This window comes from Lepisosteus oculatus, chromosome 12 (genome assembly GCF_040954835.1).
Source record: "Lepisosteus oculatus isolate fLepOcu1 chromosome 12, fLepOcu1.hap2, whole genome shotgun sequence".
Classification (NCBI taxonomy): Eukaryota; Metazoa; Chordata; class Actinopteri; order Semionotiformes; family Lepisosteidae; genus Lepisosteus; species Lepisosteus oculatus.
This window is the reverse complement of record NC_090707.1, coordinates 13,021,541-13,044,085: the sequence shown is the minus strand read 5'-3', so window position 1 is coordinate 13,044,085 and position 22,545 is coordinate 13,021,541. Positions and strand designations below refer to the sequence as shown.

Sequence of the window (22,545 nt, the reverse complement as noted above, 5' to 3'; positions counted from 1 at the left end):
CGTTTTCAGGAGGTGAATGAGAAGAAAATCTTGTATATAGCTTAGAAATTATGAAAAAAGTAGGTGTATTCTGAGAATACTTTCCCTGTAAAAAAAAAAAGTACAGAGGTCATATCTGGACATCTCCTTAACTGCCCCCTGTTAGTATTCAGGAATACAAATTCTTTGTGTGTGCTCAACATATGCAATATAATACAATATGAGTTAAATAAGTACAGTTTAATAAAAGATTCATGTTGTTATTTTAAAAGCCTCTTATTTTTATTGTTGGGTTATGCCATTTCTCATATATTGTTTTTTTGCTGGATATGTTGACATGCATGAATCATAGGTCATGGATCATAAGGTACCCTGTTTGATGCTTTGCTTAAAGTCTAAAGACGCATGACCTTTGTGTGTGAATCATGTTGACCTTCAGGAATGTTGAAAAAGATTTGAAGTTGGATTGATGTATGGCTACCATAGTTCAGATTTAGGCCTAAATTTGGACAGCATTTTTGGATCCATTCAGCATTGTTAATTAAAGGCCTGTGCCTAAGTACATGAAGTGTGCCAAGAAGCTTTTATTTATCCCCCCCCCCCAGCTCTATTCCTAATAATCATTGTTTTGCCAATTGGTATTAAAGGTAATAGGCTGTAATTAACAAAAGAGTAATTGCCTGGTTAGTTAGTGTGCTGTTCTTTTATTGACAATTTAACAATCTTTTAAAATGGAGCACTAAAGGAGCACATGAGCTGTCTTCCAGGTTGTCAAGAAAAGTGAAAGATTTGACGTGATATTTTGTAGTGCTACTGAAATACAGCTTCTCAGCCCACCCTGCGTTTGAAGACCGTGTCAAGGCGTTGGAGTTCGGTGTACAGTGTGAGCGAGCCCATTTCTGAAATGAAAAGCCCAAGTCCCAAAAGAACGAAGGAAGATACCGTGATGAGACGTGGCAGAAGTGTGAGGCAGAAGGACATTTTTGATGTGATTCAGCAGTTCTTTTTTTACTAACAGTGTTTGGTAGCTGTAGCTTCTTATTCAGTTCCCCTTGGAAGTTTGTAGTCAGAGAAGCATTTTAACAGAGGATCCTACTCAAGATGCTAATCACACTGCCTCCTATTTCTTTGTTTGGATATTTACAGCAAAGCTGCAATGTAAAGGAGCAGATGTTTTGCCAAACATCCTGATGTGCTGCTTTTTCTTATGGGAGTGCGTTACTGTTCTTTCTGATGCATCGACTTGACAGCTGCTTGATTTCATGGAGCTGCTAAGAAGCCATTAGTGGTATCAATGAATTGAAACGGAACAGTCACTCCCAGCTTGAACTGCTATTGCAAATGTCTATTGTTGCTATTTTTTTGTTTATCTGAAAACACAGAAGAAGGCCTTTACAATACACTTGCCTTATATTACCTTTATGCAGTTGACAGAAACATTATCTGTCAGGGCCTGTTTTTGATGTTGATTTAAAAGCAGTAACTTATTTTCACAAGCAAATTGAATCCAGAAATTAATACAAACGTGGATGAGACAACTCCCTCTTTAGTAACCCCTAGACATTGTTGTCTGGAATGCGAAAATAATACTTTTCCGGGATGACGAGTTCTTGTTTTCTCTGGAGAAAAGAAAAATAGCACCCAAGCGTTCAGGAATTAAAGGTAGACTTGGTTAAACCCTATTTGCATGTCTGCTGAAGTTGTGCAAAACAGTTGCCATTGACTAAGCTGATTAGTAGAAATTAGGATTTGGAAGAACCTTGTGTCTCAGGATGCTGAAACTGATGAAACCTGGGAGGCTTTGCACAGACAATCCCATATGTGCATTTGCTAGTGTGATTAATCCCCAAGATTTAAATGGAGGTTAGTACAAGGTTTGTTCTTGGGTTTTTGTACATAACTATGTTAAAATTGGAATGCCTATTTGTTTACGGTCCAGGATTTGTGGAGTTAATCAAATATAACACTTTACCCTAAATGTTTTTCCAAGGTGTGAGTCCCAAACGTTGAAAACTGTACATGTGCTGTTCAAGGAACTGTAACACTATAGAGTTACAGTATATTACAAGCAATTACACATGTAGCTTAGTTATAGGCTTATGTGGACTTGTGTGATTCAAATTGCTTTGTGGCTGCATGCTTAACAAGCTTTATTTCTTGTTTCACTTTGTCTGCAATGGAAGAAACACACATTTGGGTTGTTAGGGGCAGAAGTTATGTAAATGACTTCAAATATAATTTGCAAAGTCAGTGATTTAGGATTGAATGTAAATTTGTTGACTCCAGGCAATCTTGCCAAAATCATGTTTTCTGATAGTCTACATTTAAAAAAATTACATAAAATATTAGCCTCTTCGTCATGTGAATTAAAACCCCATATTATTATTAAAAAATGTGTTTTTTGTTGTTTTATTTTTTGTCTTTAAACACAATCATTCATATGGTGTTTATTGTAAATGTGTGTCCCGTGTTCCTGGCATTCTGCATTACAAACACTCAACTGAAATTGATTTGTTTCTGTAAATACTTAATTGATAGTAATGAAGTATTGCCTGCAATTTAACTAAAACCAAAGTAATAAAACAGTACACTGTTTAAGGTCTATCATTTAAACGACTGTAACAGAATGGGAAGTGAGATAAATCAGATTACAGTCTAGATGCGTTATGCATGCATCCAGTAACTGCCAATGAATCAACCAATAACCAGATACAAAGCTAGAAGGTCACTGCATTTACCTCATATTTATTCAGAGCATTATGTCCTTGAGAATTGTCTTAGAATAAAGGAACTATAAAATATTGCCGCAAATCACGGGCTTGCATAGCAAATTATTTAACATTATGAAAAGTAGCACTACTGCATTTTAATATTTTAATATTACAGGTTATTGTTCTTCAAGGATGGAAAAATATTAGCCCCAGGTTACCAAAATATTGCTTCAAACAGCATTTTTAAATGTTACTCCTGTAGCTCAGAGCTGTGATTAACAGAGTTGATTTTATGTGTAATTATAAAATTTTATGTTTTGGATTACCGAGTATCTTTCTTATTCCAAATGTCTTTTTGCGACTCTGTTTTCCTAAAAACCACATTCAAAAGCAAACAGTCTCTAAGGGGATAAAAGAAGGATACATATTTTCACGTGTTTTCAGGCTAAAGTACACTGTGATCATAGTTTAAAATTATCGTGATTGCTTTAGAATTCTATACATGGGCGTAGACTATAGTTATGGTGACGGTAAACTGTTGAATATGGATTTTTATGTGCAAATAATTTTTAAAATGCCATACATATGACAGATTTGGCAAGATAACAGTACACTCTTGATACATTAGTTGGAGAAGGCAAGGTTCAGAAATTCTTCAGATTTTTTAGATGCAGAAATTGTTCAGTTTCTTGTCCACCCTGTCTTTGACAAAGAAATATAGTCATTAGTGCAGGTGGAAATCACAGTTGGAAAATCTTTTGTTGCCCAAAATGAATAAATGCAGTACAATTACTTCAATAAAAGATCAAATAAACAACACAATTAGCCTGTGCTTCAGGAATCATTTAGATAGGTTCTGCTCTTTATCTCTACTTATTAAAAGAGTTTGTGTTTATGGTTTAATTTAAAAGGTGTCTTTGTATACCTGGTGCCTGGGATAAGTCTTTAGTCTATACCCTTGTGGAGTTTATTTGCCCAAAAGCCCACTGTTCAAGGCAAGGGGAAATAGTTGATACAGTATAAGACTGTGTGTTTGCTAGTTGAGTAACTGTGAGTGTGTCACAGAGGAAGTTGTGTGGATCTTGAACTGTTAAGAACACTGGATGAGAACTTTGTTTCTCTGAGAGCAGAGGGCCTCTTCTGTCTGCAGATTGTTTGAAAGGAATGAATCAGACATATTGGTAATTATTGCGGAAGCCCTGATGATGTTCCTGTAAGGATAATTGTGTGTTTTCACCCTGTTTTTTGCCTGTTCTTACCCTTTTCCACAAGCACGCACTCATTAATCAAAGACGCTGAACTCCTGCTGTGGGCCGAGAGGTCCATCAAATTGGCAGCCGGTTCAGTGTATAGAACAGTGCTGAGGCTCTTAACGCACAGACATAAATAAATCTAAGGTCTTTGTATGCAAACCCTGGAGGTTAATACTGTATAATTCAATGTCCTGTCTTTGTTTTTTATGATTGATGTTTTTAAACATTTAAGGCTTGATGTGAGTCCTTTAGTAGGTCAGGGTTGACACTGTCTGATTGGGTGAGCTGGTAGATATTGGGGTGGTGGATTAATAGGAGTATATGGAAGAGATTACTGTTTTTTTCCTTTATTTCTTGAGATAGTTGTCATATTGCCTGTGCTGTTTCGGGAATGTTCCAATGATTGAAGTCCCCTGCTGTGATAATGGGTCTGATGTTTGAAATGCCAATACTTTGGCCTATTTGTTTTGCTGCTTACTGCTATTTGCATCCTTAACCGAACTAACATGTACTACACGCCTAAACTATTGGGATTTCTAAGCAGAAATAATATTGGGATTCGGCTGTGACATGAATGGGTTGCATATTCATAATTTAAGAACAGCTGGTTGCAGGAAGCATTCAGTCTTTTGCAAGCTATTATAAACCATTCCACTCACACACTGAGATTGCGCTTGAGCAGCCTTCTTTTATTTATTGATCTTTTTGCATTTAAAATCTGGTCACTGCTGCCACAAAGGCTTTTCATTTTAGCTGTGCTAGCAGCACACTGCAGCTTCAATTTTAAATATTTAATTTTTACTGAATGCTGCATGAAATGACAAGGAAAATGAAGAGAATCTATCCTTCAAAGAATGTGTGGGTCAGCATAAGCCATAAATCTGATGCATCATACTTTGTTTATATAAACTATACTGTGTACATGTGTTTTGCATACTCGGAAAATATGTTGAGAAAGAAAATATTAAAATGATAGGGATGCTTGGTGACTACTAATAGGCCTTTTTTTAACCTTTGCTTCCTTATAAACATGATTTCTATGTCTACAGTATATCCGATTCAAACCAAAAGCAATCGATCACATGCAAGTAGTAGTAAATTAAGAACTTCTTGTGTTTCTTAGTAATTTGTGTTTAAAAAAGGTCACGTGAGCAAGGGTCCTTATTCTGCAAATTTTACTCTCTTATTCGGAACATTTTTCTCATCAACAGTTTTCGAGTGCTAAATTAAAATGGGGGTGGAATCTGCAGGCTGATTCTTATTTATACGTTATGGCCTTCTGGAGAAGGATTTTTTTTTCCTACCTGGTTTAAACCAGAGTAAACAAACTTCTTTTTATTGGATTATCCCACCCAGAAGCAAGTCCCTTTTAGCTGTGTGGTTTAAATAGGATCCACAGCCTAGGAGGAGTGGATGATTAGAAATAATCCATGCTGTGATGGAGGAGCTCAATAACTTGCTCACTGTATTGTGCAATGGATTATTTCTGTTAATTTGACCAGATGTTCCTTAATCTGTATAGTTTTTTATCCAGTATTTTCTTTCCGAGACCTGCTGTCAGCTAAGAAGAGATCTTTCAGTGTAGCAGCAGGGTAATAAGAAAAGGGCATCTTATGTTAAACTCCGGTCTTCATTTTGCAGGTGTAACAGTTTATAATTCCTTCTGGTTTTCCCTCTAAAGACAAAGTTTTTTAAGCATTTTTTTATTTGCAATATATTTACAGTATATCTGATATACATCATAGGTACAAAATAAGATTTTGTATGTAATATCTGTATTTGTTTGTCAAGGTGTCAAGGGTATATTTGAGGAAGTGTGAATCAAGTGAAAATTTTAAGCAGCAAATCTGGCAGACAAAATGGTCTTTTACTGAACTTACCAGGAAATGGTGAAGCTTTGTAATGTATTACAGCTGTGAGATGAAATGGAAAAATTTTGGCCTGAAGAAATTTCCTTTAACATAAGTGTTATTTATTGCTCATTACTGTCTGTGGGTTTCTCTAAAACCCAGTAACACATTGTCGTCCTTTTTTTTTTAATGGAGAGACAGACAGAATTGTAACACGATAAGGATGTAGAAATTATAGAGCTTCAAAGAAAATACAGACAAAGACCTTTATCTTAGGGCAGGGAAAGGTCTTTCAACTTCTAGCATTATCTGAATGTACTGAGCTTGAGATAAAATAGTAGGCCACATCCTCAGCTGTCTTAGCACACCTCACAGTTGGGGGTGAAATTCTGTTCATACATTGTGTATATATATGTGAGAAGATGAAATGTACTTACAGAGAAGCACTCTGTTGTCTGTACTCTCCTTAGGTTGTGATTGATTTGTTTTCTGTAAGTGTATAGAAATTTCCCCAACTTCTCTAGGCTAGTATAATCCTACATGAAAGCTCCCTAGTGTAATCCAAATATTTAGAGCTAATTGAAGTATGCTGCAGGAGCAATACTGTCTTTTAGGAAACAACACATTCAACCCCTATCTTCATCTCTGGGCTATGGAAGAATTTATCTTATCACTCATGTGTCTGACAAGACAATATTCTAAGCATGTTTTGGTACCGCCAGGGACTTGATTGGGCAATGTAGTAAAAAAAAAAAGTTTGTCTTTTCTAAACTTGCAAATAATATTAGTTTAATTCATTTTCACCTGCTTTTTTTGTGTATATTCTAACAAAGGATTTATAATGAATTTGTACCTAAGATGGGGTCATAGGTTTGAAGTAATGTATACATTTTGAAGATGTTTTTCCACGGGGAAAAAAAAACTTCAAAAAAGCAGTCATCTTCCTGAGAAAACTAGAACAGCTGGTTCTCTGCTGGTTCGCATGGACAGTGAAACTAACTGTTTAATTAAAAAACAGGCTAGAGCTTTGAAGTTGTGTTCACCTGAATTGCGAGGATGAGTTGCCGAGTTCTGCTCTGGAGGAGAACCTGCTTGTTCTTTATGGTCTTAGATAGACATTGTATACGGGCTGTGTTTAGTAAATTAGAGCTTTCTTGTCAAGACTGGTTATAGACAGTTGAGACGTGTGGTTAGTGTTTCTTGATTAACGGCCTTTTTTTCTTGAAATGCTGATAGTGTCCTATCCCCAAAAACAGTATAAGCCTATTGTTACTTTGGTATTTTTTCCTGACATGGTTAAATTGCAGATTAATATATTTGTTTCATTTTTTGTGTTTGCGCCCACTATCTTTATTAATCTATAATAATAATAAATACAGTATATACCAAATGCAGCAATCAAAATATTTGTTCTCCGTTTTCAAGCCTGAAATTTAAACTCTTTTATAGGCTCTTAAACATGACCATTGCTTCAGGGATTTTGGTCTGCTGAATAATTATTATTAGCTTTTTCATCATCTGTTTTTCATTTCCATGAAACCTGAACAGTAAAAAAAGTATAGTCTATATATGTTTTTTCTTTATGGTATTTAAAAATAACTTTTGTTTTGCATTGAAAGTTTGTGCATATGGAAGGTGTTACACTTTACCACAGAAATCAGAAATGTATTATGTTTTTCAGAAGATTTAAAGAGATGTTTCCATCTTAAAACAATATGCTGCATCACTAGTTAAAAATGTTGCAGGTTTCAAAAGGATATTATTTGGCCAAAGGGTGATTAATGAACTAACTCTTATGGTACAGTGACAGGAAGCAGGTTTCACCTGTTAAGAGTATGAGTAATATTCAAAAACTTAAATATACTATACAAGACTCCATTAATTGACTTCAAGCCATTACAGTACTATTCTGTTTGCAATCTGGTTTTATAAACTTTTACCATGAAGTGGGTTTTCTTTTAAATGCATTTTTATCTTTGAGCACAATTGATGAAACATAAATGTTCAATGGACTGTTACCGCATGCTTCTAAATTAGGATACTGAACTGTTACTACAGATATGCCTCTTTAAAAGCTTCACAAATTTTGGTGTAATACCATATTCTTTTTTTTTTAGAATTGAATATTTTTTGTGACATTATATAGCAACACAATGCATGACATTTTTATCAAGGTGAAAATGTTTTGTTGTGTACCTGTGTGATGAAAACTTGACTGAACTTCAGTCTTTTAAGATGTCTGATCCATCACAGTGGTGAAAATACCTTTAGCTGCTGATAGTATGAACTAGAGAATAAATTAAAATTCTATTAATTGCTGTAGTGTACTTTAAATTGGGTCTCAGTCTTTGCATTTTAAGAATATTGATGAATTATTAAAACTTTTTTCTAAATTGTTCATAGTCAGGTATTTTTTCAAATTCCTTTTATGGCATAAATTAATCTAAAATTTAACTTGTTGTATTTATATATCATATTAAATATTAAATGTAGAGGAATGGATAATTATTATGAATCAGTTGTATTGTTATACGTTTATCAATCGAAACAACCTGGAAAAGTTTTATGTAGATAAAGGTTAAGGCAAACTATAAATCTGTGATGATGTGAAAATCAAACGCGCAAAGTAAATGATGGTAATCTCAAAACAAATTCCATCAAGCAAATAATTTCCAAAATAATTTTAACGAACTTCATCATAGATGTAAAGTTAGTACATTTAATTTTGAATTGGTGTTGTTGTTATTATTATCATTTATAAATAATGTATGTTTTATCTGTCTTGTGGTACTGCAGTGGTCGTGTAGATAAATTGCTTTGTCCTGGGGATTCTGAGTGATGCATGCAGGCTGTAAATCACTAGCACTAAAATCTGTTGCTGACACCAATGTTAAATGGTGCAGCCTTCATTTCCTTCACATTCCAAATGAAATGAACCCAGATGGAAATGTTTAATGAAAATAATAGAAATTGCTGGCTCGCCAGAATTTTCGAGAGCTTATGCAAGTGCTGTTGTCTCTGTGATAAAATCTGCAAAATGATATTCAAGTTAGTGCAGAGAGAGATTTGCAGAGAAGCTGAGATTAGGTCTTCCAGTCCAGGTTTCATCGAAATGGTGACACGTTTCTTCATGAAATCTGAAAGTCAAGAAGCAGTTGTACATGCAATGCAGCATATTTTGGAGAATGAAATGGAAAAAAAAAAACATTTATATTGTAGTTTATGAATTCTTGTGACAAGAAATAGACTATAACAAATGGAAATAATACTTCTACTTTAAGAATGGTGCTTTGTTTTCTTTGTAATGTTATGGTTTATCCCACCCCTAATTTAATGCTTTACCATCAACAGGTTCAACATGAAATAAAAGCTGATAGTTTGTGGGCCTCATGTATTACAGGGCTGTAGTTATAAGCATGAAGTTAGAAAGAGCCTCCTTATTGTACTGTTTAATCTGTCAGTTTGACCACATTGCAGGTGTTCTTTGATATCTACATAATGTGGCAGTGGAGAAGAATTTTCCCTCCAGGGTTTTTACTGTAAATAGGTATGGGTATGCAGAGTAATTATAAATACCAGACTTTTTTTTTGTATTTGTTTTCAGATGAAAAGTAATAATTAGAAAATTATGCAGATGTTTAAGTGGATTCTTTTGCTTTGTTTCAGTTTGCAGAGCAGTGATGTCTCAGGGCTGAAGACACTCTTAAACAGTAAGTGTTTGGTCACGTTGTCACGCCATTCAAAAACATGTCCACTGCCTTTCATGTTTTAGTGGTGCTTAATATCAAGATTGTTGCATGACCTGTTTTGTATTGCAAGTTTCCTTGTTTTTACAGAGCCTTTTTGTTCTGTAAATGCTACCTAATTGGATGACCATTTTTGTACATAGCCTTGTCTGCTATGCACAGAACCTGAGAGATTTTTTTATGGACTGTCAATTTTCTCTCTTATCCATGAGAAGTTCATTTCTGCTATAGATCTTATATTTCCACCTATTGAACTGTAAAACTATTGTGTTTCAGAAGTAATTAAAGGTAATATAGTACTCCATTATATCAAAACTTAGATCATAATTTCAAATACAGGATATGTATCAAACGTTTTGAAAGATTCCTATTTTTAAGCTCTGGTCCAGAGATTCTGACAGTATTAATTCTTTTTGAGGGTGGCTGAACCTCAAAGTTCAGCGTTTGTACAGCGCTAGCAAAATGACCAAAATTTCACCAGCAAAAACAAACCGAGAAACTGAAGACTACTTGTAATTCCAAAATAATTGTTGTATGTGATAACGCTATATAAGAAAAGAAAAAGAAGAACTAGAGCAAACTTTTTCCTTACATCTTTGAAACTATGAATATAGAATGTTTGGAATAAAACACCACTTGGTCATTTTGTTCCAAGTAAATCTGTAATTATTGTTTCTTCACAAGGAAGTGCTGTTTCATAGCTACAAAGTGTATTGTCATTTATATAAAAAAAAGGTGGTGTGTTTTGTTTTCATTCCAAACTTGCACAGCTCATTCTGTCTTTTTTTCTTTTGCTTCAGGAGTCTTATGTTTAGTTTAATCATGTTTTTCTTGGAAGTCAGTTAATTCTCCAGCAGGTTGGAATAGTTTGGCAAGTGGAGCCTTTGTTTTTTTTTCCTCATTTGTATTATAAATAGTCGGGTCTTCAGGTAGGGTTCCTTTAAAAAGTGATTGCTCAAATGACTAAAAAAGTATAGTGCACCCAGACAATCCTGGAAAGGAACTGAAAATATTGGTTTCAGTCCTATTATGGAGTCTGACATATGAGTTTCTTAAAACCTCAATTATTACCACATGGTGTAAGGACAGCTTGTCTGAACACCTTACTGTGCCTATGAAATATGCAAAACTCATGTATACTTCATGCAACATAAATTCCTTAGGATAACAATCAATTAGTCAGTAACACCTTAAGAGTTGCAGTAGAAGTCAACACCTTTATGTGTTTAATGTAGTTTTAAGAAACGACATATATTCTGTATTGTGGTGAATAGAATTGAATATTCATTCAATTCAGGTAAATTTGTGAATAGTGTAATCATTTTGTGTAAACATTAAGGACGCAAAAGTCCTAGGATCCAAATAACAGAAAGAACATGCAGATAGATGTTAAATGATTAATATTTTCATATACCGAGATATTAAATCTCTCATGAATGCCATTGCTTCATGTAATAAATTAATTGTATTAGATTGTATGAAGCATTTTTGCAAAGTACAGTTTAACTGGAGATGAAAACCAGGTACTTTACAAATGAAAAATCCAGTGTCATGGGCTAACGATATTGTGTCCATCCATTACTTCTCTAGTCCAGAGGAGCAGATGGAATGTTAAGATGTGAATTAAATATGAACAAGTGTATTTATCATTATCTACATTTCTAGGTGACTGTTAGATGGATAAGAAGAACACTTATTGTGTTAGTGATGATATTTATTAACTATTTTGTCTATAAATATTTACCTTTGCAAGACCAGGCTTTAGCTATTCCAAGCTGCGGGAGTAAAGTGGCAGTTTCACTTTCTAATGTTTTGCAATAGTTGTGAAACGAACACATTTGTCCCTGAATAGGTGCCCATTGTTTCTTTACAGTAAGTTATCAGGCATCTGTGGTTACAGACAATGTCACCAATAGCTGAAGATAGCCTAACGTTATTACTGGACTTCTTTTTTAAATTGGCAGGCTTACATGCCTTTGGGGTGCTGGTTAGGGGGAGCCTGAGTTCATTAGCATTCGTTACTTATTTCTTCAAAGGAAACCTTAACAGCATTCAAGAGGAATAAATACAGCTGTTCTCAGCTTAGACATGAAGTTTATTTGCTTTTTCTGAAGTCTAATAGTAGACGGGTTTTATTTATTAGGCTCAGTGCATTTCACTGAAACATGGAAACAATAATATAAGACTCACTTGTAATGATCAACATTTTGTTGGAACTTGCTTACCTCGGAACATTATAGTAGTGTAAACCTGCCCTTGGAGGCTTACTACCGCAAGTCTATCACGTAACCATACAAAAATACAAATGGCTATTATTGATAATATAAAAGACCGCAGAAGAAGAGACATATGTTATTTGTTGACAGATTAAAAGAATCTGCACACTTAACTATTTGGCCATTTCTTACAGTACTTGTCTTCTGTACACTGAACCTGTCTAAAGAACAGATCATATATATTATCCTCAAGGCTTCTGCTATAGGGAATGTCAGAACAGAGAATAAATAAGGTGGAATCATATCATCTTTGAGCTGATGTAGTGCTATGTAGACTACATGGACAGACAATGGAAATCTCTCAAGGTTTATAGCTAGAGTCATTCAGCTAGCAATATTCACATTTCCCATTTAACTATGATTATTGGAGACGATCTGCAGAAGAAATGGCACAAAAGAGAGTGAAGAAGGAGCTTACCGACTAAATTTACAAGAAGCTTATCTGTGTAGGGTGTGTTCCTGTATCTATTGTGTGCTTTTCAGTTTTTTTTAAATGCAGTGTCCTTTTCCAGTTAATAGTATTTGCTCAAAGAGTGGATTCTGTGACAAGTAGTGAAATGTTAGCAGATTGTTGTGGCTTTGTAATATGATGTGGTCATAAATAACCCACTCTTGTCCTTGTGTTCAGTTTTTAAGGAAGGCAAAGAAGCAGCAAACATTCACAAGAAAGAGTTTTATTGATCTACATAATGAATAACAAGACCACACTGTAGGATTTATATAGGGCTGGTTAATGGTGAGGTGATTATAGTTTTGTTAATATTTTGAAGGGTTGAGAGGAGACTGAAGTGTAGCTCAAGAATAAGAGGTAAGAGAGTTAGTTCTTCAGTTTAACAACAAAAAGAAATCATTGACAGTTTTAACTGTCAACTTTTAAAAATAATGACATTTATTGGAACATGTTTGTTCAGTTGTGGACAATTTTATTGCACAGATTTAATGACTGTAATAAACAATATTCTGCAATAAAAATGAAAATTGCTTAAATGTTTGATAGATATTGAGACTTTTTTTGTTGAAGAAAACAGGACATAGGTTTCAATGTCTTAGGTTCTCTAATGGATGTACAGACTTCCTACAACTGTGTATCCATCCAGAACCATTTCCCGTTTGGCAAACAAAATAATTTCCAGTTGGGGAAAAAGCGAATACAGTAGCAAGTCCACTTGTGTCTCAACAGTAAGCAGAATGTCTGGGAGGGTTGTCCAATCCTGGTCTGACGCATCTGCAGGTTTCCAAGGTCTCTTTTAGCAGCAGCACTTGAAGAGCTGGAAGAAGCTGTTAAATTGGTCCAGTTAAGCCAGTAACCAGCTGGCGTGGTTTTTAAGAGCCAAAATGGAGTGAAAATCCACAGACACACTAGCTCTCCAGGACCAGGCTTACACGTCCCTGATGCATGGTGCTGTTCCTCTGGAAGGATGGGCGCTTCACGATTTGTAATTAGCTGTGCAATGCAACATTATGCTCGCACCTCCTAAAATGTGAGGAATTCTTCTCACAGGCTGCTAAAGGCAATTCTTGTTTGATTCACTTTGTACGTACGGCTCTAGCTTCAGTGTACTTGGTTTTGTTACCAGCCCCCTTTCAGATGAAACAGAAAAAAAAAGCTACTAGGATTCCCTGACAGTGAGAGAGTGCCTGAAAATAATTTAAGATGCTGAATAGCTATACTTAAGTTGAGGTGCTGTGTAAGGAAACCATAGTGCTTATGTGGACAGATATACTGTATTCCTTTTAGAATGTGATGTGTTTTTAATGACAAACATCCAGGATGTGGAAATTGCAGAGAAACAGAAAACATCCCGAAGGTCAAAAGCAGCAGGCAGCCTCTCAGATACTCGAGGGCATCGGATTCTGTTACGTCAGATTTGCAATCTTGACTTTTCGCAGACTGTCAGGGGCAGGGAGGCTTTTGCTATCTTCCAATGCTCGTCTAATATGAGGTGGATGTTGAATTTATTTTAAAAAAGAAGTCAGAACTGACAGAGCTGAAGTAATACATTTATGGTGAAACTGAGTTTGAATTTAACAGTTTTCCCCCAACCTCCACTGGCACCGCTGTGTTCAGGTGCATTTGGAGGTCGTGATCAGATATTTATATATCTTTGTTTTTGAAAGCTTTGTTTTCTACAAAATAAATATGAAAGCTTGAAACAGGAAATCTTTAGTTTAGGATACAGTAGCCCTGGTGCAGGCCTTTGTATTTCATAATCAAATTGATATCATTAATGTCTGTATTTTACAGAGTGTGTTGACAGTAGCACAGATGTTTGAGTTAACAGTGAGTGAAACCTAACTATTTAGGAATAGGAAGAAGTGGGTCCTTTTAAATTTTAAGCATGCTTTCTTTAAAATGAAGGAAACTCAGCAAGCCAATAATTTTACTTGACATTGTTTGATTTTTGTACACAGTTCTTTTTTGCCTTCTGTGGTTGAAATTAATTGACAAGCAGGCCTACAAATGTATTATAATACATATATATGTATATGTACTGAAGCGTATGCTGCATTATACACTTTAAAAAAGGAGATTTCTGTTTCTTTTGTCAGATACATTTTGCGGTCTACCACTTGAATGTAAAAGCACAACATGGTTAACATTTTTCTATTTAAATTGCTATTGTACTAAATATTCTCACTTTTATTTGAGCTTTTTTATTAATTAAATGTAACGGCACTCTGTTGATTAGGAAGTAACAGGGTACCTCACTGCAAATGGCTGTATTGGTTTTAAGAAATAGCTGTGATCTGCAAAGGAACACTGTCATTTCAGGAAACTATTGTTTTCTTATATGTAGGAGTTGAACTGTTGTACTTTTCTAGTTCTTGCGCAAGTAGCTTCTCATTTAAGAGGAGACACAGAAGGGAATTTTAAAGTAGACGTGCTTTAATGATGTGAGCAGTATGAATCTATGGTTTTACTAATGCAGATCAATTTGCAAAATGACAGTCAATCAAATAAAACAAGCTTTGGGTCTGCATGCTGTTAGGGGACAATCTTAAGATCAGATATATTTTAAAAGCTCTGTTCAGATATGCCTTTTACATGCTGGTGAGTGAAAGCTGGAGATCCGATACTTGCTGTCACGCTCAAACTCCAACGTCAAGGGGGAAGGATAGCAGGGTCAGGCTGCTCATGGTCCCAGTGGATAAGGCTTAAGGGTCAGTCGGGGGCTTCAGTAAGTGCTTTCCTTCAGAAGAGAGGATAAAATGGATCCTGCTGACCCTTCTCATAAACATCTCTTCTAACAGAGATTCGAAAGCCAATGTCATTAACTCTGCTTCCAGCTTGTCCAGGTTAATACAGTAGTCGTCACTAGAAGAAGTTACAGTACCACAGGTAAGAAGTAACCCTGAACGTTGTGTGACTTCAGCTCACCAAACACAAATGCTGTCACTACACACAAGGCTACTTATCCTTAATCTTATCCTGTGGAATCTATCTAAATGATCTCCTGCACTCACAGAACTGTGGTTTTATTCTGAAATGTGGCCACAGCAGAGCCTTGTTGAATCCCATTTCCCTTTGAAATTTTATTTTTTTAATTGCGCAATAAAATGCTGGGGTGCAGCAGAAATCTGAGCAACATGAAGATCTGTGGATTGGGGTATGATAGCTCCTTGCCGATTTTATTTATTTTTTTGCATGTTGACAGTATAGCACTTGGATAACAGAACAGGTCTGAAAATGGCAACTATCATGTAGCTTGGGTCCATTGTAAGTAATTAGACTATAAATCTTGATTTACCCTAACAAGAGAAATTCTTCCCAGCTGTGTTCATGTAGGTTAATTTGTTATCAATAACTAGAACTAATAGGGCTGTTTATCTTGAAGGGTGAAAGGTTATAAAAGACAGGGTCTCGGGACCGATCAGGCATGGTGGGAGCTGTTTGTATGGAAGGTGTGCATGCAAATAACGAGTTCTGTGTGATTTGGTGTGCAGATGGTCTGGGGGAAAATTGAATTTTCTTTAGTATCATTTGGTTGTTAGGGCCAGCTGCTTGTATCCCTTTAATGCTGTCAATGAGAATTTTGCAAAGACTAGGGGATTTTCTGTTTTTTACTTGATTGCTTCAGAGTCTTTCTAAATACAAGCCTTTTTTAAAACTGAAGTGGAATGTCTTGTCTGTGCTGTGTCCTGAAACCTTTTAATACAAAGGATATCTGCCGTGCGGCTAGAAATCTGTCCGATTTCCAAAACGCCACATACGCCTCTCAGCGATTCTGTGGGTTCAGTGCTTTCTAACGCAATCAGGTTTTCTAAAGCCTTAATGCAGATTTTAAACAATAACAGTCGCAATACGTTTAAAATGTTACTTCAGTGCATTGCTTAAATGCCACTTAGCTGGATGAAGCCAGCTTTGGCAGCCTGCAGAGCCTACAGAGAGAATATTTGTACCGTCAGCTCTAGACATTTGTAGAGGTGATACCAAGGTGAAAGCAGACTTGCAGAATGGTTGGAAATCATTGATATTCTGACTCTGAGGCTGCAAATGGCTCTGTGGCAGATGGAGTCTTTGTCAAGGAAGAAAAATGGCAGCTCTGGAGCATCAGAGCTGTTTTTGCTATCAGCTCAGCTCACAGGCTGTGACCTTCCCCTTCTCAGAGGTTTCCCATGCACTTTGATCAATTATCCTTGTTCCATTGTTTACAAGAATTGGGGAAAGGAATCAAAATGCTCCTTTTCAGAAAAGAAAACATGTCGAGGGGAACAGAACCAGTAGCTCTAACATTTTAGCTTAAAAATACTTTGTTATGCAGAAATAAGAGGCAGTTGCAAATGCCTGAACTGATAGTGCGTGAGGAAAAAAATGAAATCTGATTTAGAAATCTGGAGGATAACATGCAGTGTATGTCAGGAATGTGTTTGTAATGGTGGAAAGGTGTTTTTAAATGCCTGAAAGGTACTGTGTTGGAGTGTATATAGTGTATACCTGTACCTGTATGTTTGTGCTTTGTATTGTTATACAGTAGCTACTGAAAGGCAGAATAACAACAAGCACTGAATATTAAGATATGTTCTTGAGGAACAGGATGCTCCTGTTTATTGTGAAGTATAAAGGTAACCCCCTACATAATAAGGTAAAATGTTATCGTTAATATTGCGCTATCAGTAGTCTGCTGTTCTTTTTCATGCCGATTATAAAAACAAGAAAAATGGTGAGGAGGTGTCAGTTTTGCGGTCTTCCAATTCTTCTACGTATGGCTACACAGGGAATGAATGTGCAGAACAAAGCATTCAAATAAGCTGACTCTTCTTTCTGGCATTGAAAATATCCGTTCTATTTTTTACCTGTATTCAAACAGTCTCAATAGATGGGCTCGATTCTTAATTTTTCATCCTAATATTTGAAATTTCTGTAATTCCCATTGCCTCAAAGTCTCATTGACTAGTCATTTTGAAAGTGAGATGAATGTTTAATTAATTGACTTGCCTGGTTTCTGTGGCATCGAAAATCAAAATTATGTTTGTTGGGAAAATCCTGCAATAAATGAAATGCTTATTAGTCAAAGGCAGTCAACCTGAAAGACTGACTTATAGTGTCATATTTTAATGCATTTAGTCAAAGACGTTACAAATTCTCTGAGTCTTTATTGACAAGCATCAAAGAGCTCTGTATCTTAGGCTAAATAACATGTATTCTTGTCTACTGATTCTGGGCCTGAAGGTTTAGGATTAGAAGTGAACTCAGGCAGTGCGTACATCATTACTGGATAATTTCATTTTTAAAGCAGATTCATTAAGGAGTTTATCACTGTTCTTTCTGATACCCTACATCCTTCACAATTGAAATACCTAATTGGACTTCATGATGATGATTTTAATAAGGGAAATAAAGAAAATGTTTGCGCTGACAAGAAAAAGATAAAACAAATTCTTAATACCGTGCTTTTGTTCAGTTTAAGAGGTGCTTTTTTTCCACCCTTCAAAATAATAATGATAGTGTGGCAATTGTGTTGTGTGCAAACACATTCCAAACAACATTAATGATGTACAAATTTTTCAGCGAAGAAGCTATATGTACATGCAGAGAATGAAACTATAATGTGCAATAATGATTCTTAGCTTGAAGCAATAAAATTCAAGGTAAGACAAAATATTGAAAGGTCAGGGAAAAAATGAGAGAAAGAACAAACGATGCAAAAAGAAAATGACACTGAGGTCTTGGTTTAATATGTATGTATTGCAGGTTGATGGTTGATTTCATTAGCAAATCTCATTGTTATGCAATGTCTGTTCTCCTGCAGCAAAATGAATATTGTATTCACCCAGCTTGTAAATTCACAAGAAATGTTTGGTTTTAATACAAAAAACGATGATGTATTTTCTAAAAGATGATTGTTTTAGAAAAGTACATCCTTATTTTCTCTTGATTGTGGCTATACAAAATGTAAAGAACTGTCATTCGGTTTGGGTGCAGTTTTATTTTTAAAATGTCAATTAAATTGCTCTTACCAATTTGGCTTTGTTTTGGAAAAAATTGGAACATTTTTAATCGCAGTTGAGTGGATTTATTTTTAATATTATCTGAGACTGTTTAAGGGAACAAAATTACAACTTCTGATAATAAGGAATGTTTTTTTTTTATTTGTGCTTTTGTCATTGAAATTGGAGAAGGCTTTGTGCTTTTGAAAAATGAAAAGGACATGTGAGAAAGCTAAGAGGGCTGGTAATGATGGTTAACATGTCGTCCAACTGAAACTGTAGCCCATGAGGTAGTTGTTTTGTGACATGGGGACTCACTACTGAGAAATCAGGAATGCAGAAACAAGCAGAATGCTGGATAGTGTACAGTCAAAATAACATTCATGTTAAAACAAAGGACTCCGGTTCCTTTCGTGTTACAATATTTATCTCGGTAGTTTTCTGAAAGTACTGATGTAATGTCCTGATGATTTTGTGTAATTGTGAAGTTTGACATTTGCCGTATTATTAATCTATCTTTTAAGTGTTTGCAGGTTGTCTACAATAAGGTCAATTATATGACATTAAATAGTACAACACAATATCAGAAAATAAAAGCGAATTATTTGTCAATCGTTCCTAAAATACTAATTTTCTCAATCTTGATCTGCTAATGACCTGTTGTGGCTTGCTTTACATACTGTTCAACAAGTCTATTTTAGGTACTCTTTTTTTATTGCTAATTCATTTACTCTAAACATTTGATTGAATTCAGGCCTTCAAACTGCAGTGCAAGCTGTATACATATTTACCGTGTGAAAACCTCTGTGTTTTTTTCTGAAACTAGACTGATTTAGACAAATCTCAAAGAAGTCCTGAACTTATTTAGTCGCACAGTGCAACACTTTCATGGCACACATTCATTGTGACTCGAATTTAAAATTACTGTAATTGCATCAGATAGGCCAAGCCTTTAAAATAAAACAAAGAAATGTACTGTAATTCCTGTTATGGTGTAGTAACAAGGTTTTACAGTGTGATTAAGCTGCAAGCTAGCTACACAACCCCAAGCCCTTTGTATTGTACAATCTTTGTGCATTCAGCCTAGTGATTCACACCAGACTTTAGTAGGAATGGAACAGCCTCACCTCATCCATAAAACTCATACGTGGTATGCTTTAATCATTAGTTTCCTCCATGAACTTTGGAAGCAACAAGAGGTCATTCATGCTTTAACATTAAGTCCTTCAAAACAAATATGTTAGTTTATTAATGCTTTCTGTGTTACTTAATACATTAAAACATCTCAAAGCTGGACTAATTGGGGGAACTTTCTGGGGGAAAAATATTTTCCATAGCAATAGTCAAGGAAAAGAAATCACGGAAAATCACATTTACTCTATTTTTTTCAGCATATTTCCCTGTAAGAATAATATAGTACATTTTTTATATTTCTGTTTGGGATTATAAGCAAATTTGTAATTACCTTTTTTGTTGGGTGTCTGATCGACATTTTATTTAATACATATTTATTCTTTTGATATGTTGTCTTGGGCAAAGGTTTGCATACAGTTTACAAACAATAACTTGTTTTTCCATTTTGGATCATATCTGTAACACCAAATAATGGTTACAGTATATTACAAACATTATATAATAGTCCTATGAACTGTAGCCTACATATAATATTTTTTAAATTACATACAGTACAATAAATCCAGTATAATATTTTTTAAGAGTAAAATATAAGACACATAATTGTTACTCTGCACTCCTCTATATCCTTTCCATGGGGAAGGTTATAAAGCGAGGTGGAAGGCTAATAAAGGTAGGCTTGTAATGGGCTTGAAAAAGTCAGTCTTTTGCATTTTAATCCCTTTAGTTCTGATTTGCTATACACAAGGAGGTAATAATCAACCATTTTGTTGTGCTCAAATGTGCCATGCCAGCTGCAAATGACATTAAAAGCCTCACTACCATGGGAAAGAAAGAGGAACTCTGCGCTCAGCCTCTTCAGTAACAATAACACAGCACTTTCAGTGTGGCAGAGTAGGCAGAACCATGTCTAGAACTGCCAATAAGCCTTTCTGCAATATCCCAAATTTCCCCGTACCGGGGTTAGGTTCTGAAAGGTTCTTTTGTAAAATTATTTGCATTGTTTGTTCAACAAGAAAACGGAATATGAGGGAAATGGAGGGGATTGGGATTGAATGACTAGCTGCATGTGTGCTTTGAAAATCACTTTTTCTGTACTTGATGAGAAAGTGATACCGGCCTTTGGAGATGATTTGGTTAGACCATGCTGCGACCCTAGAATGTCTTCAGCCTATAGACAGAATGATGTGCATGACTTCTCTGGCCTATTAGTATATTTAAAATGAATTAAAATCCCTGGATTTCAGTACATAGAGTCTTGTTTAAATATTATCTGAACATAAAGGAGGTGGATGTGCAGGGGTAACCATTGGCACCATCCTTTTATCACTGAAGTTAACACAGAGTTCATTTTTTTCACTGTATTGGAGGTGAGATTATCCTGTGATATCAGGCATCTGTCTTACTCTATTTCAGGCCCTGCTGCACACAGCTTTCAAAGGGCATTTGTAAGGTGCTGTAACAGGAGCCCTATAGAGGTGCTTTTTTCCATTAGCAAGCCTCCAGCTCAGTTTTGAAGGTGCGTTGTTTCACACCATTTCTGAAACCCCCCACTTCTGACTGTCTGGCTTAAAAATCCAAATAATGTCATACTGCCATGAATTCAGGCCACTGCATGTTGTTAAAAAATAAGTCGGGTCTAAGATTTAGATGGGTTTAGCAGCCGTCTTTAAATTTAATGGAAGATCATGTGATCATCTTTTTTTAGGATTGTGTGTTTGTAATTAAGTTATGTGGTGTACTGTGTGGAGTAGCTTAGACATAAAAAAGGCGTGAAGATGGAAACATCTGTCAATAGCTTCTACATAGAACTGTTTAAGGTACAACATTGCTGTTTCCTGTCCTGCCTGCCCTGCTTCAGCAATGCAGAAGCTTGATTGATGATCGTTTTTTTTATTTTTGTAAATAAAGATTGATTGAACTTTGGCAGTTTTGGGTAACCTTGTTTGTAGGGAAAGCATGTTGCTTTCTTTTGAAATGTGGGGGGGGAGATGAAATGTTCTGTTCCTGTTACTTTTCATGTAAAATTATTACAACCACTATTATTCTTCTATAATTAAGTGATCAGCATTTCTTTATTAAGATTGTCAGCACGTTGAAGGCTAAGTACACACTGTAGGATGGTAGTTTGTCTATTGCAGTTTGGCAACAGATATTTCCTAACTGCTCATGTACTTGATGTTAGATTGATTAACTAAAGGCCTTTATCTGTTAAAAATAGTAATGAACAAAGGATTAACATGGTGGTCAAAAAGAATGCTGTTTTTGCAAGCAGTCAATGAAACATGATCAGTATCTTTGTAGGTTTATGTGGTTTCAGGTGATTGCAAAACTGACAAATGCTTTTAAAATGCTGATTTATTTTTCGGATTTTTAGCTTTGTCATTGATATTTTCAGATCCTGGTCTTCCATTAAACTGAATGCAAAGGCAGTTTGTTTTATTGTAGTTTCTAGAAGGTGTAGGTATTGCAGGAAGTAATGCTTTGACTCCAGCAGGTACTACGTCATTTCAAGAATTGCCAGCCTCTGAGTAAAGGCAGCTATGCTTTGTGTGACTAAAAACAGGCAACAGAATATCAATTGTTTTATTTTCTTTGGCAGTCTCCACAAAATGTCTTACAGTTGCAGCAACACCAGTGGACTATGTGCTCTTCTGATTGCTCTTACTTGATAACAGACTTTTCAGCAACAGCACAGGTCAGCAAAGATGGAAAACAACACTTTTCAGGAGTTGAAAAAAAATATGGTTTGTTGTTTACAGCGTTGACCCTTGGTGCAGTAAAAGGATAATGGCTACTTCCTGATTTAACTGCTCTTCAGTCTGCTGCATTGTTTGCCTTCAGTTTTGTTAAAAAGGCTGTGAGTTGGCTTTTACTCTAATTCCACTTCTCTGAGGCTGTTTTTATGATGATGTGGGGCTGGGTTTTCAGTGGAAGAAGAAAGACGCAGTTCTCTAGACGTACAATGGAACGTTGATAACTTACGAAAATGAAAAGGAAAAAAAATCTTCTCACAGAGAAAAAGGAAAAGCTGCAGTTTTGTGATATGCTCTGAAATGTTATGAAATCTTGCATTGGTATTGAAACTCTGCCAGGTACTGTACTTTGAACAAAATTTTAAACGTGTTTGGTTACATGCCTTTTTCAAGACAATACTTGCTTTTTGG

The 22,545-nt window shown here is 35.5% G+C and overlaps 1 protein-coding gene across 18 annotated transcripts in view; it reads left to right on the top strand.

The window, feature by feature from the left end:
* The window catches only part of baz2ba (bromodomain adjacent to zinc finger domain, 2Ba), a 79,997-nt gene that overhangs the window by 2,252 nt on the left and 55,200 nt on the right, over positions 1 to 22,545 (top strand). For 6 of the 18 annotated variants that reach the window (XM_015358708.2, XM_015358707.2, XM_015358705.2 and 3 more), the window contains exon 1: positions 22,333 to 22,473. In XM_015358708.2, the coding sequence (XP_015214194.2) occupies positions 22,440 to 22,473 (34 nt within the window). In that variant the 5' untranslated portion in view covers positions 22,333 to 22,439. Of the gene's footprint in view, positions 1 to 9,459; positions 9,504 to 21,979; positions 22,077 to 22,161; positions 22,239 to 22,330; positions 22,474 to 22,545 lie in introns of those variants that run through there. The other 12 variants (XM_006636470.3, XM_015358709.2, XM_015358711.2 and 9 more) reach the window with 6 other exon arrangements.